Consider the following 15,419-nt stretch of genomic DNA (forward strand, 5'->3'; position numbering starts at 1 on the left):
GGAGAATGGGTATGTTTATAGTGAGAAACATGGAATCATGCCTAGTTCTCAGATCTATGCCCCTGCCTATGCCCCATTTCAGGCTAGTCCCAGGTACTCAGCATCCCACCAGGCCTTTGGTTTCCAGGTAAGCTCTACTAACAGTGGAATAACTTCACAGAAGTAGTACAAAGCATACAGCACAGAGAACTTAAAAACAAAGTGCACAATTTCTGCTTGTATTTTGACACCAGTATTTTGGCTATCCTGCTGAATTGCCGTAAGGTAAATAGCAGTAAGTGATTCGTTAGAGGTGGGTAGCAGTAAGTGGGGGAATGCAAGCATCTACACTGCAGCATCACTAAACATGAGTTTTCAGCAGTGTCCACAGCTAGTTATATACGGATCCTTACAGCTACATTTTTACAATTTAGGCACCAGGCCCTGGAAAAATTGAGTCTGTAGCCATTTAAAGAAAAGATCCCAGCCAAGCAATGCCATGAAGTCTTCAGTTATTGTTACATATTTCAGGCAAAAAGAAAATTTCTTAGAATTTTTAGCAATTTGTAAAATAATGCAAATTGCTTCCACTTGACAGCCGGCCAGCTGAAAGCCAAGGGAACTTTTTTCTTTCTGTACAGCCAAATAAGGATGATAAACCAGTAGTGGTTAAAGTTGTGTATAGTTGTTTTAGCTTGACTATTCTTTTTTGGTTTAAAAGACATGTGTGAAGACTGTTTTAAGCTATGGTCATCCAATATACAACAGTTATTCTAAACATCTCGATGAATCACTTGCTGTGGCTGTTTTCAAAATGGGAAAGACTTTTCATGCTCTCTATTTGATGTATTACTGGTGTGAAATGTCTTATGTTTCCAGCTGAGCTGGCCAGGTGAAAAAAAAAGGTATTTTCAATATATGCTAGCTGTCAGAAGTGGATCCTTTAATGGATTTTTGTGAACAAAAAGGCACAGATTTGCAAACCAAAGTCCCTTTCTTAAAAATCCTAATATTCCCAAGTTGAAGATTCACTAATGGAAAAATAAACTAAAGTACAGAAATAGGAGGAAATGCATATTGTAAATTAGTCTTCATTACCATGACATGTTTCATCCTGGGAAGAATGTGGTGGTCCGCTTTCTTTCACCATTGCAGCAATTTTATATTTCTTTTTGGTATTGATGCGTTTTGGGACAGATTCTTGACTGATGTACTTACAAGTAATAAAATCTTGTTACAACAGACATTAGAGCTACGCTGGCCCTTATGATACCAGATACAGTATACATATTTTTTTTTTTCTTAAGTGATAAATTTTTTCCATTCAGCAGTGGCACTCACAAGTAACCGTATGTCTGGTGATAAGTAGCAGTGCTTTTTAAAAACTGTAGTGTAAATATATTCAGTCAGTCAGTAGCCACATTTTCACAGATATAACCTAAAACCAGTTCAGTTTGGGATCATGTGTGTTTACAATACTTGTCAGACTACAGTATCACTGCATGAACCTGCTATAAATAATATGCATGCCATCTCCTGCAAACAATAATTAGCATTTACACAGAATTAAATCCTACCTTTGATGAGGAAAACTGGAAGAAGCCTAATACAACAAATATGAAGATATGTCAAAAGCATCCTCGATGGCATTCACATAAATAATACCAACACACTAGCAACAGAGGAGTGGAGAAATGGTCAAAACTGAAGGCCAAAGAGGAGACCCCTGTCCAGTTCAACAGTCTGAGTATTTTGCAAAAGAGGCAGGAATGACAAACCAATGGGATTTTGTGGACTGCTAAGTTGTGCACAGCGAAGCTTATTGCAATAAAGTCAGTGCCTGACCCATGACACAACCACTGAACCCCCCATGCTGGTGCTGTCTGAGCTCTGGCAGGTCAAAATTCAAGGAGGAGGCCTTCAGCAAGCTGGGGGACAGAAGAATCAGAGAATTCAAAATAGGGATGGCTTAGCTCCTATTTCACTATTGAGTACGTAGAGACTGCAGAAAGGTCCAACCCACGCGGTGCTGCTGAGCCCTCTTAGCCAACACGCCCCTGCAGCGTGCACAGGCTCCAAGGGTGCCCACTACCAGCAGGGGGGCACCAAACCTTCCCTGTTCTAGCTCAGTATATGCAAACAGCAGAAACCAACAGCGTGGACATGAAAGATCACACTTTTCTGCAATGAGAACTGGTGAGGCACCAACAGCTAAAAATGAAAAGCAGTTCGGTAAACATCTGGGATGCTCTGTGTTCCTCAGTTTTCTCAATTCTTCAGCTTCCTCTTTTAAAATCCCTTTTTCTCTCTACGCACACAGTTTTACGACCGCACTCCCCAATTGTTTGTTGTAAACTCTCAAATTTCTAAATTCAGAAAATCTATTTAAAGAAATAAGCTTGTGCATTACAGACTTTCTATGACACTGATACCTGCTTTTTGTTTTTATCAACAGGTAAATCTACTGGAGCAGACTTACAACTGGAGTTCAGCCTTACTGAAGGTGAGGAGAATATGTCTGTTCCATCTGAATTTGAATCAATTTTGAATAAAGACAATGTAATATTGGGACATAATAAAATAGATTAGTTTACTTACGTGCACAGGATAGACTGATCTTCTCGATCTGTGAATAAAGAAAAAAAAATCCATTAATAAGAGAAAATGGCTGTCCTGACAGAAGCATTTATAAGGATTTACACTGAACAGCCTAGACTTTCCAAAATCTGGCAATCCATGATTAGTCAAAAGTACTGGGTTCACAACTTATTTAATTTGCCCTTGCATTTAAATAACCATCTCTAATGGAAATATTTTGTACAAAAAATGGACAAAAGGTTAAGAGTTCAAAAATATTTTTTTGTAAATTCCATTAGAGATGAACTGTAATGAGGACAGCAGAAAGATCAGGCTTTCTGTAAGAAGATTATAACTGAAAATTTCAAACCTGAAACTCAAGTTTTTGCTATGCTTATGAAGTATGGCTGGCAGCCCACTGGAGATAAAATCTGGACAGATAATGCATCAAAAATTAAAATATTTTAAGCTGGTCATGCAAAGCTTTGAATTTTGAAAGCAGAGCAGTTCAAATACCCAAGTAATGTACTCTCTACTTCATCTCAAAAGAGAGCAGTTAATTTGAGACGTCCTCCGAAGAATAAGATAAAACAAGATACTTCACATATTTTACGACAGCATGTCAACAAGTACATAAGTGCTCTTCATGCTTTTTACTATGAACAGGACCATCAAACGCGTTTGGGATCAAGATTTATGAAAAGGTGGGCCAAAATCTCCATTTCTAGTATTTAAGGCACGTAAGAGGCTTCTACACAACACAGTTCAGCATGCTGGAATGCTGCAGGAAGGTTTAGGGTTACATCCTAGCCCCATAGCCTGCTCTTGCAGCATTCCTGCTTATGCTTTTGGAGTTGGAGTTTCTCTTTACCTTCAGAATGTTTACACAGAAGCTGATCTCAGACTAAGAATTGTAGGCTGTGACGGACAATGAACGCCCACCGAGGTTTCTTAATGTGCTCCACAACGCTAAACTATTTTGTAAAGCTCCATTGAAGCAAGACTTCCAGAAAAGTCTGTGGTAATGGGAGGCTTTACAATTTGCCCTCTGTGTAAAGTTGCATGACTAGTGTGTTTGCTGTAATCCATTCTGAAGGAGAACAATTTTTTTCACTGTGGGAATGATCAAACATTGGGACAGGTTTCCTAGAGAGGTGTGATATCTCCACCCATGGAGCTATTTGGAAGTGGACTTGAACAAGGCTCTGAGCAACCTGCCCTGGCGTCGAAGCTGGCCCTTCTTTGAGTGAGGCTGTCACAGACTGCCATGCACAGATTGCAGAAAAATCTTCTGACTTAGGAAAATAAACACCCAGGCAGGTCAAACACATTTTTTAAAAGTGTGCATAGCTTACAGATCTGAGACTTGAGGCAGATAATTAAGGCAGAAGCAAGTATTTCTGTATGGCTTGGCATTATTTATCAAATGCAGAGCTAGCATTAGCCTGGTGGACCCTCTGGTCAGAGGTTAGGACATGAACTCCTTCCTCCTTTTATTCAGTGTGTGGGGTGACTTGCAGGGCTACCTATCTGATTGCTTGCCCCTGTTGCTGACCCTGTATGTAATAAATACCGTGAGATAACCAAGCTTTCTGTACTGCGTAGAGATAATGGAGATAAATTCAACCTATTAAGCTTGCAAGATGTAATTGCTGCTTGGACCACAGCCAATCTAGGAAAAGCAGGAGAGGATTCTGCTGTGGCTTGAATTGATATTAAACAACTGTTTTACTCCCAGTTCCTCAAGAGCTATAACATTAACTGCTTTATTGATCACTCACATGGCAAATTGTGCCACTTAGCTGCTTTATTCGGTGGGTTGGTGCAAAATGACTCGTTACATTTCTATTGGAGATATTTGTCAGCAATCAGCACAGCAGGACTCTTCCACACAAACATTTGGGAGGAGAGGAGCTGTAAGCCATGTTTATTTTTCACTGCAGGATATGAGCTAGGCTTTCTTTTAAATTAAAAAAGTGAGAACATGATAGATTTTTTGCTAAAAATACACTGTTGTGTAAATAGAAACCATGGGCATATATTGATATTGCATCACAAACCCATAAATACCATAAAGAAAATAAAAGTGACTCCTTGATACAGAGTTGCCAGTGGAATTTCTGAGCTCAGGGAACATTAGAAAAAGTTGGACTCCTCCAAGCCAAGTATTTTCTCAGTACTCTTTGCTGCCCATTGCTGCCCTTCTTTTGCTCCCCAGTAAACAAAAAACGCCTCCTGAAGGTATCTCATAAACTGCCTCAGCAGAGGCGTTTGCATAAGTGCGTGCGTATGGGCAGCTTTGATGAAATGTAAGAGCAGAAGAAGGATTAGAAAGGTCAGAAGTCGCATCAAATGTCCTCTGGGGTAGAGAACAGGCTTGTGCAAGCCAAGCCTGAGTTACTGAATTTCTTTGGACTCAATCAGCCCAGCCCCTCATGCAGGTACAGGGAATAAATCCTGCTTAAATACGAAGAAGAGGGACATGGAGGGAATGGTGGGTCTTTGGTCCTGGGAGGGCTCAAAGTGAGAGCAGGGACTGCTGAGTGGTTGCTGGCTCTCCAAGGATGCCTTCTGGTGAAGCAGCACTTTGTGGCTCTGACTGACAGCAACTTGCTTGAGGGCTGTTGGGGGTTCTTGGAGGGAAAATCAGAATTATTTATTTGCTTTCATCTTTCTCTTGTAGTTTGAAAGGCTTCCAGGATTGTATCTGTGCGATTTGGCTGTTCACTGTAGGTGAACAACTCTACGCCACTCTTGCAAGCTTCTCTCTTGGTCACTGGCGTTATCCTCTTCTAACTGCCCTTGGGTCTGGCAGCTATATGTAGTCTCAAAGCTTTCAGCTCTACATTGCTGAACTGTGCAGCCTGTCCTGCCAAGCCTCATGCTGACAAACTGTCCTGTGCACATTCATGGAGGGAGATTCCCGGGCATTACTCTATTTCCTTCAGCAGTTCTAACAAATCGCAAAGGTGAGTATGAAACGTATCAGGAAATCTAATCTTATCCTGTTGTGACTTGAGCTGCAGATGCCAGTCTCATTTACTTTCAAGGGCTCTCCCATTCAATTACTCCTATTTGTGTTCTGGGATATTTTATTCTGTATAGAAAGGACTGTGCTGTATTTTGGGATTCTGCAACTTTATGTGGGTAGATCTGTCAGAAGAGAACGACCTGCACAAATAAAACTCCTTAAACATGATTCCTGGGGCTTAAAAAGTAACAAAGTATGTCTTCTAGATTCCAGTATCTTTTTGGTTAATGCCTTTTTAAAAAATTTGACACTACCTGAAACACTACCATATCCACCCCCTGTATGTCTATATTAGATGTTCTGGACATTTTAAAATTTTCTCCTCAATTTTTAACAGCATAGAGATCTATACTTACATTCTAAACCCCATCAGCTTTCCTAAACATGCAGTTGTTGGTTTTTTTTTCTGGAATCTGCTTGGTTTCTTCACCAAACACCTCCAGATTGCTTGTAATAATCATATGCCCCTCTCTATTCTTGATAGACCAGCTAGCTCTGCTTAATCACAAACAAAATCAGATGGTTTATCACAATGAAGCAGCAAGTTGGCAGCATTACCATAAAAGGAAAAAAACAGACTGAAACCATGTTCCAACACTCGCTTACTGCGTCTTTACATTTGTTAATAACTACACTGCCTAAAGGGCACATTTCTGTACAGTCTTGCTAAGGACACAGTAAACAGATGGCTTTTCACAGCAGCCTCCTTTTCTAAGATCTTGGGAACTGTGTTTCACTTCCGTACCTCCCAGTAACTACCAGGTTGTTTGTTTTTCCATCTTTAACTCAAGCTTGCATAAAAATGGCTTTGCAGAAAATAGAAAACTTTCTTCAATCTGCAGAAAGCCGTAATATATCTTCTCCATGATGATTTATTGCCAGAGAATTTAATAAAAACCTAATTATCCACATGAAAACTTTATATCTATTGCTACTACTACATACTTGACTTTTCACATTTGTGTTGTTTTATCACTTATTTGCTGCATACAGGGAAGACAGCAGAAGGCAGCAGAATTACTGATCCTTACTGGACCAGTGTCTCAGCTCCCTTGTCACAGGAAGCTGGCAGTGCTGCAGGAAGAAGTCATCTGCCCACCTCCAGCTCCTTTTCCCTGGCCTGCACTCTGCCCTCTTCTTGCTGCTGTGACCAGCGCTCATACAGCCACACTGTGCACCAGGGCAGGGTGACCCACCTTCAAACTAATGCAGTAAAAAACAAGGGATGTTTTTTGCCTGGAACAGCTTTGCATCGTGACTGCACGAAGTGACAGTGCAAGAGTTGGTGTGGGGGTTAAGCCCTTTGTATGGCAGCTGTGCCAAGGGGAGCTACTTCATCCGAAACACAGGAGAGATTGGTGGGTGCAGAAGCATAGGGTGATTTTTTTACGATCGCAGTTTCTAAGCCTAGTAGAAGTCAGCTAGCTTGTATGTAAAGACAGTCAGAAGGGCCCAGTTCAGTGTGGTAGCTCCTGGGGGCAGGTAAACACACAAAATGCTCTCGTGGAATGTTATATTCTCTTATTCTTTCAGATTAAAGAAAACTAAAGTGGGTAAAGTTTGTTCTTGTTCTGGCTGGAAATGAGCATCTGTGCCTGGACAGCGATCATACTGCATCGATGACGTGGCAATCTGTAGATTCAACAAGACATCTAGCACCACAGTTTGAGCATGAGACAGCATGACTGTGATTTGTAACAGGGTTTTAGGTGCTCAGAATCGCTTGAAATTAGTGGAAATTTTATCTGTGCCTAGCCAACATCTTTGTTAATTCCTGTGTCCTGTGAGATGTCAGCTTCTCTGCGTATTTGGAAGAAAGTCCAATTATCTGATTTCTGTTAACTGTGGCTAAGTATTATTACCAGAACAACTTTGATGGGACTTAAACGTCATCCCTAATATATTAACCAAGAAAGTCTCTAAAGCAGAGGAGGAGTGCGGTGTGCACAGCTCGTGTTTTTTGCTGGATGTTTGTGCCAACGCAGGAGAGGGTGAGCATGTGAAGGGCTGTGATTCCCAGATGATGAGCCTGCAATAGGACCAGCTATCCGCAGACACTGAGGCTTGATTCACCAAAAGATAAATGTCCCTTGAGACATCTCAACAAGCTGATTGCTCTTGGCCAAGTGGCCCTGGTCATGAAGTACCAGAACGTAATTCTTCAGTCTCATGAACCTAAGATATATTTTACTTTGGCAATAAGAAACTATGCAAGTTTCCCAGATAAGGAGCAATACTGAAATTTCACAAGGAAAACGTTCAGTGCCCTGATCCATGTTTATGAGTAAGAATTTGTGGTTTTATTCCGTTTGCAAACATGCTTACAAAAAATGATGACGCTCTCTATGTCTATGTGTTGCATGCACACACACACACACAATCATGCTGCTGCCCAGTTTCACTGCTCCAATGTGAACGTAACTTGGCCAAATAGCCAGAGTTATTTTGAGGTTTGGTTTAGTTTTAGGCACAAAACATGAGTACGTTTTCACAAACAAAAGCACAGCTTTTAAAAACAGCTGAGGCCCTCCTCAGGGATGGAGAGACTCCAAAATGGCATGTGCAAGTAAATAAGCAATTGAAGCGTGGGTGTCCTGGGCTTGTGATGCAAGCTCTTGTGGGACCACTCCCCGGCTGCCATGCCAGCTGTGCGTGGTTAGGATGGGAGGTGATGGAAGAGCATTCTCTTAAATGTTCAACTGATGATTTATTCACTCCTCTTTTCTTTCTACTTGCTCTCCCCCTCCTTTCTGCTATTAAGAAATAGTCCTTGCAAAGAGGGCACATAAATAATGAGGCATAAAGCTTCCCCAAGAGCTGGTGAGGACAGGAAATTATTGTGAGCACCAAGAAAGTGAACAGAAAGAAACATGCACTCTTGCTGCCTCCTCCTCCCAGCACCCAGCCTGGGAATTACAGCTGAACCCAGGCTGTTCTAGGGGCAGTTAATGACCATAGCAAAGGGCAAGATAGCTCCGGTGGTTTCACCACTGCTTGGGAGAGCATTTAGGGAGGACAGGAGACAGCCAGAGAGAGGAAGAGTGAAAGAGGTCCTTATGCTGCTGGGATCAGGCTGATCTATGCTGATACTAGTTTCATGTTAAGCAGAAAACTCATGTACTGTCAGGCCAAAACAGTTCTGCTGTTTCAGCACAGGCTGCAGCGTTACGTTTTTTTCCTCTTTCCTGTGGATAGCTTCTAGTCCTTTCCTACTTGTTTTTCCCCATCCCATTTTTAGGGACAAGTAGCAGTATTCTGCACATCTGAATGAGAACACTGCTAATGATCTGCGGGAGCCAGAAGCTTTTTGCAGAGCTCCCCTGCAACACTTGTTTCCAATCCAATAACGGATCTGAGGAAAGAAGACTGCTCTGTCTTCAGGGCCTGCTTGGAGCCCTGGACAGAGCTGGATGCACAGCACAGAGATCAAGAGATGATCTAGAAGACAGGTATGTGACTGTGGCTTAGTGGGATGAGCTTATGCCAAGCAGGTTTCTTATAACTGTGGTTACATCAAAAATTGTATTTACTGAATCATGTTACTTTAAAACCACCTGCCCCCTCAGTCCTAAACATATTTTATACACTTGTCTTCATGAATAACTCTGCTGTTACAGTGCGGAGGAAGGTCTGTTTGCAGGATGTCTTTTATTGTTCCTTGTTTGATCCTCCTTGTCTGCTGCACTCTAGCTCTGCCTTCTGAGATACACCTAAATAAAGGAACTGAAATAGCTACAGAAAATAAATCTCCGTAAGCTATAGGAAGAAAAACGGTTGATAATGTAAAGAAGATACCTAGTTCTCTGGGCTTTAGAGTTGAATTAACTATGTTCAAGCACTCTTGTATCTGAAAATGTAAGACTCTAAAGTCAGGAACCTGAGTTATAATTAGGTAATCAACTTAAGTAATTAATCAGGAGTTCTAAGGATTTTGTTATCTGGATTATTTTCATAGCATTGCAGTTAGTACGTATGAGTACTCAGGACTTTTTTTGAGGAAAAGAACTGTTTTGATGACTTTGATATCAATCACCATTGGGGGGTGGGTGTGTGTGTATACATATATATATTGCTTGTACCAAAATGACCGGGCTTTGATTGGTATTTTCAGTCAGTAGAAGTCTGACTGGGGTTGGACAACTATACTTCTGTGGGTTTTGTTGGCCTGGCCCACACATATAAGATGATCTTTTTTCATTGTGGGGAAGGACTTCGTATAGTCTAAATCTTGTTTAGAAAATAGCAATTCACTATGATATGTCAAACTGACTACTTGTAACTTCCAGTAAATTCGTCAGGCTCTTATTTTAAGTAGGATGAGTACAGGAATACTGCAATCCTTGTGGTTATGATGTGCTGTGCACCTGGAGCAATACTGTGTCATTTCGTTCGCACAGTCACACAAAGTGCACAGTGGTTTTCAATAATTAGTTTCTCCCAAACTATCGCTGTTCTGTGTATGTGCATAAATGTTGCAAATCAATATTGGGTACTAATCTAGCTGCTAAACTGAAATGTCAAGACACTGTTTATTGTTTTCACCAGTCAGATCTAAACCCCAGGAGTCTTAAACCTTTAAATCCTTAAGCTCCAAACTGGGAAGCCCTAAACTTTAGGGTCAAGTCTGTGAACCTTGCTGAGGCATAGTTACCAGCCAGAATTTCTGCAGGATCAGGCTCCTAATGAGGGCATTTACATTTCAAAGCATTTGTAGAGTCCTGGTTTCCTGGAGCACATGAGGTTACTGCAAGATGGCAACTGGTCGCATCCCTGTCGTCTGTAGGTGTTGCAGCCTCATACATTCATCACTGTAGCTTTTTCATCCCTAAATTATTACTTTTCCTCAGAGCAAAACACCCTTAGTCTGTCAGTAGTGACTGCAGAAGGAGCAGAGCACTGTGGATTTCAAAGGTTTTGTTTGCACCATTTGGAGCCTGACAGCTTTCCCATCGCTGCTTGTTGCCATTATTGTTAGAAAACAACACATCTCAACTCAGAGCTCCAAAGCATCAGACTGTAATGAAAGTAGCCCTAAAATATTATTTGAATTTGCTTTGCTAGGGGAGAGAGAGAGAGGAGCAAAGCTGATGAATCCAGCAGAGCTAGCAGCTAACTTTGGAATAGTCTCCACTGGTGGAGAGGGAGCATTTTCCATGCCCGTATTTGCCAAAACTATTTGCTTGACTTTGAAACCTTCCCACATGCCTCAACACAGATGGGTAAAAGGATTGTTTTTCCTTTTTGAGTCACAGTGTTTGTGGACTGCCGTTCCTGCCAAAGAATTCTTCTGAAACTTCTAGAAAGCCCGTGTTGCCCTCCGTAACAGATCTTTCCTGGCTGTGCTTCTTGCAGGAGCACATGTGGAGTTGTAAGGTGTTTTCTCCTATGTTAGTGGGGAGCAGTTTCTAAGAATTGCAGCGTTACGCTGGCCTACCTTGCAGCATGCTCCTGTAGGCTGTGTCCGCAATAGCGTAGATGTGGGGCGGCATCTCGTGCCTCTTCTTTCCCTTGTACATGTCAATAATCTTCTCTGAATAAATGGGCAGCTGTTTGTATGGATTTATCACAACACAGAAGAGACCTGAATAAGTCTGCAAGGAAATTCAAATAAAAATTGGAATGAACATCATGTTCAATGTCTAGTCTGGGAAACACAGGCACTAGCTGCATTGAACTAACAGGATTTAGCAAACGACACTCTTTTGTGTTCTGCCTAGTGTAACAAATGAAGCGTCAGTTTCTGAATGTATGCGTATAGGTGGTTTCCAAGTGCACAAATAATTATTTCTAATAAGCAAAATGCTAGAAAGTGTGTAAATTTAGCAATCTGTAGAAACATCATGATCTGATGTTAGAGCTTCTTGACTTGAATTATTTCAGTACATAGTGAATCACCCTTATCTGTGATGGTGTAACAACTGTAATAATTAATAATATTTCTTTATATGTGTATTTTTGTGCCAGAGTATGTCCTCTGCTCAGGTAGGTGTCAAATTTTATAAACTGAAATCCTAGATAAGAAGCTTGGATTGATGTTAGAAGAAGGTTTTATAAAAAAAATTATATGAACACCATGTAACAATGATTGATGAGAGTCCGTTCCAAATAGGTATCTTAATAGAACAGTCATGCCTTCACTACATGACTATTTCTGTAAGAAATATGAGGGAAAATGTGGTTTCTTTTCACAGTTTAATGAAGGTATTCATATAAAAATATATACAGGAACAAACAAGAACATTGGTTGCCAGCTGATAGCTGTTCATCCAGGTTTTGTCAGTTGTTTTCTTTTTTTAAAATTTGCCTTCTAGTTTGGAATGCTCCAGCTATTGAACTGGAGCAGAAATACTAGCATATGATAATAGATGGTGAGCCATATTTCACAAACAGTTACTAAAAGTAAGAAACCTGCAAGGACTTTTCATTTAAAAAAATGAACAAAATCCAAGAATAAAAAATTACAAAGTTATGAGAAGGGGTATTGTGATATTTAAGCTGGCCTATGGCTGTTAGTTTTAAAACCATGCCAGTTTAAAAAAAAAAAAAAAAAAGAAATTATGAAGTTACACTCTTTCTGACTTAGACATCAGTGGGTTTGGATTTATTTTTTTTATTGCTGTGCTGCGTGAATGAGTGCTTTGTGGTGTGCAGCTGCTGCCATGCCTTGATCTCAGGGCTGGGTCCAAGGGTGGCTCAAGCTGCCTCGGTTCCCCCATAGGAAGCACTGCAGCGCAGCACCGTAAAATGGCATCTGGGAGCCTTGGCTCTGGGAACAGGGATTTCCCTTTCCTGACCATAATAGGAAACGGCACAACACAGTCTCGGCACAGCCTGAGCGCTTTATATGGTGTTCAGCAAACACAGTGAGAGCATCCATCAGCCTACATCAGTGAGGAGCAGGTTGGGTGCTCCATGCCAGGCGGGAGAACATCTAGGGTGCTCTGGGTGGTGATGAGGACCTCTCCTACTCTTTCAGGTTGGACTGCATCACAGTAGTCTCAAGTCAGATAACAAGAAAATCAAGCTCAAGATCTTCCCCAGTTCTCAGTATCCCCAAGCTAAAACGCTTGATGTGGAAGGCAGATGATTACTGTGCCAGATTTTCATTGGTGCTGGAGTTGTTCAGAATGAAAGCCTGTACTAATGTCAAAATGAACTTTAGTGCTGCTGGGACAATACACTTGAAAAGTGACAGATTTTTGTCCTAGAATGACCACCAAGACCCTTAAGAAAAGGATAGAAAGGTATTTTTTTCAGTAGGAATAGATTTACTATATGCACTCACCTAATCATTACCTCCCAAGTAAAATAATAGAATGTATATTTCCAATTCAGGAAATTATTTAGGTCTCCCTTCCCTGAGATTTCTAGGCAGTCACGTGGAGGGCTGTTTGCACACCCAGGCGTACAGTAAGGTACCTTTGAAGAGCCAACTTTGAGGCAGAAGAAACAGGTTACTAAGGCAGGGCAAAAGCCTGAGCTGATGAAGTTCAGGAATCCCTATTTCTAACTGGACTGTAACTGATAACCATCTCTCACCTTGGGAAAGTTGACCAAGACCTCTTGATTTCACCAATTGTAGTTCTAGGTATCTGTTTTGCAAGCATTTGGGGAAAGCAACTTAGTATGTGAAGTTTTGAAAGTAAGCGACCCAGTTGACTAAGCATGTAATTGGAAGTGTGGGGGGTTGAAGTTTCTGTGCCTTAAATCATTCTCCTTGAGGCGCAGCCTATCCAGAGAGAGTGACCCCCTCTCTCTCCCTGGAGGGTCTGGAGGCAGAACATGATTTGAACTATCTTATGGATAGTGCCCATAGGAGTGCTGAGTTTGTGTATCCCTTGGACAGCCATCACTGGTGGGTATTTAAGAGAGACTGGCACAAATACACACATCTACGTTGTAAATGCCTAGGTTTGGGCAGAAGGATCCCACCTCTGGTTCCAATATGCATATATAGTTTTCTGTGTTTAAGAAAACATTTTGCACTGTTAGGTGAAGACTGAATTAGTAGTGCCTATGAATACAGGCACAAGAAACTCAATTCTACTCTCAAATCCACTGAAGATCCATTGCTATTTCATTTATGTTTATATAATAATTTTTGGTGAAATTTCTGTGTGGACAAGGCAGATCCTGTTTCATCTGAACAATGTGAAACATGAGTTAGTGGTAACACACTTCTTGCCCTTCTTAATTAATTAACTGTGATGAAGGAAAAGGCCAGGGTGCTTTTTTCCACTCTGAATTTTTGCATTAGATCCTTTTACTAAATAATATAAATGCAAGGGGCAGATGATTTGATTTTTTTCAGCTAGGTTGACTTTTTCTTTAGCAGAATTTGGAATCCCCATTTGCATCACTGATGCTTTAAAGGAGGAAGTGTTAAGGTCTTTGTATGTGTGAGACTCCAAGGGAGGCAACATAGGCATTGCATGGCAAAGCCAGGAGATGGTTGTTTACAGTTAGTTTTGCAAGTGGATGAGACTCAAATTCTGTTTAGATGCCCCCTATTTTTTAAAAAAGGCATAACAGTATCTAGTAGAGCAGTGCTGTGTAAGGCTGGACAGTCTTAAGCACGTTTTCGTTACTGAAATACTAATAACTTGTTGCAATATAAGTCAAAATATTTTTTTATAACTGTTAATTTACCACCATCTTAAAATCTAGTCTCTTGAAAAAGAAAACTTAATTTCAGATACATTTCCATTTTTGTCTCCGTGAAAAATTCTTTGATTTCTAATTGCATTATCCACTTTTGGAAATTAAGTTCCTCTTCCTGTAGAAAGTAAAATTTCCACAAAAAATCCACAAAGTAAACATACTGGAAATCCTGGAACATCAATGCAGAGTGTTGCTGAGAATAACAACAGAGAAATAAGCCCCACACGTTTTATCTCACTATTCTTCAGCTGGGAAAAGAGAAGGCTCCGGGGAGACCTTATAGCAGCCTTCCAGTACCTGAAGGGGCCTACAAGCAGGCTGGGAGGGGCATTTTACATGGGCCTGCAGCGACAGGACGAGGGGTCATGGTTGGGAGCTGGGAGAGGGCAGGTTTAGACTAGATACACGAAAGAAGTTCTTTACCCTGAGGATGATGAGGCACTGGAACGGGTCGCCTAAGGAAGCTGTGGATGCTCCATCCCTGGAAGTGTTCAAGACCAGGTTGGGTGGAGCCTTGAGTAACCTGGTCTAGTGGGAGGTGACCCTGCCATGGCAGGGGGGTTGGACTAGATGATCTTTGAGGTCTCTTCCAACCCAACCCATTCTATGATTCTTCTACTAATTCTTTTTAGATATTGCAACAATGCAGAACAGTTTCAGAAAAAATCTATTTTAGTAATTAATGCTGCATGTTCTGATGTAACAGCACGTAGTTCCATATTTTCACCTGCAAACTTAAAATCCAATAAAGTCAAATACTGAAAAGATGTATAGTCTAACTTCTTACAGGAATCTTGATGATATGTATTTTAGTACAGTCCTGAAAGAAAGATCTTGAGCTTAGCTCTCTGAAGTTATGCATAACAATTAAATAGCTCCTTTGTTGTACTGTATGTAACTGTCTTATTTTCTTCTTCATTTCCTATTTTCCAATTTAGCATTCCTCATATTACTAATGAGAGCTTTACTCCTGCTTGTGAAACTTTGTTACTTAGGCTCTGTACTTTCTTTCACTCGTCAGTGGTCTGTCATGCAAGTAAAGTTTTCATAGATTGAAACTGTAGAATACATTTCTGCAGCACAGCACAGGGATCCTCCATGTAAAATCAAAGATAAGTTAAGTTCCATGAAAAACCTTCTGGGCTTTCTTACTGTGCAGTTTACCAACTGT

The 15,419-nt window shown here is 40.9% G+C and overlaps 1 protein-coding gene across 2 annotated transcripts in view; it reads right to left on the reverse strand.

Moving 5' to 3' along the window:
* Nucleotides 1-15,419, reverse strand: part of MYH11 (myosin heavy chain 11) — a 55,871-nt gene that overhangs the window by 39,327 nt on the left and 1,125 nt on the right. For both annotated transcript variants that reach the window (XM_009951771.2, XM_009951769.2), the window contains exons 2-3: nt 11,022-11,178; nt 2,578-2,605 (exon numbers count right to left, since the gene is read on the reverse strand). In XM_009951771.2, coding sequence (XP_009950073.2) covers nt 2,578-2,605; nt 11,022-11,178 — 185 coding nt within the window. The remainder of the gene's footprint in view (nt 1-2,577; nt 2,606-11,021; nt 11,179-15,419) is intronic.

Source organism: Leptosomus discolor, chromosome 14 (assembly GCF_034619465.1).
Source record: "Leptosomus discolor isolate bLepDis1 chromosome 14, bLepDis1.hap2, whole genome shotgun sequence".
In the NCBI taxonomy this organism is placed as follows: Eukaryota; Metazoa; Chordata; class Aves; order Leptosomiformes; family Leptosomidae; genus Leptosomus; species Leptosomus discolor.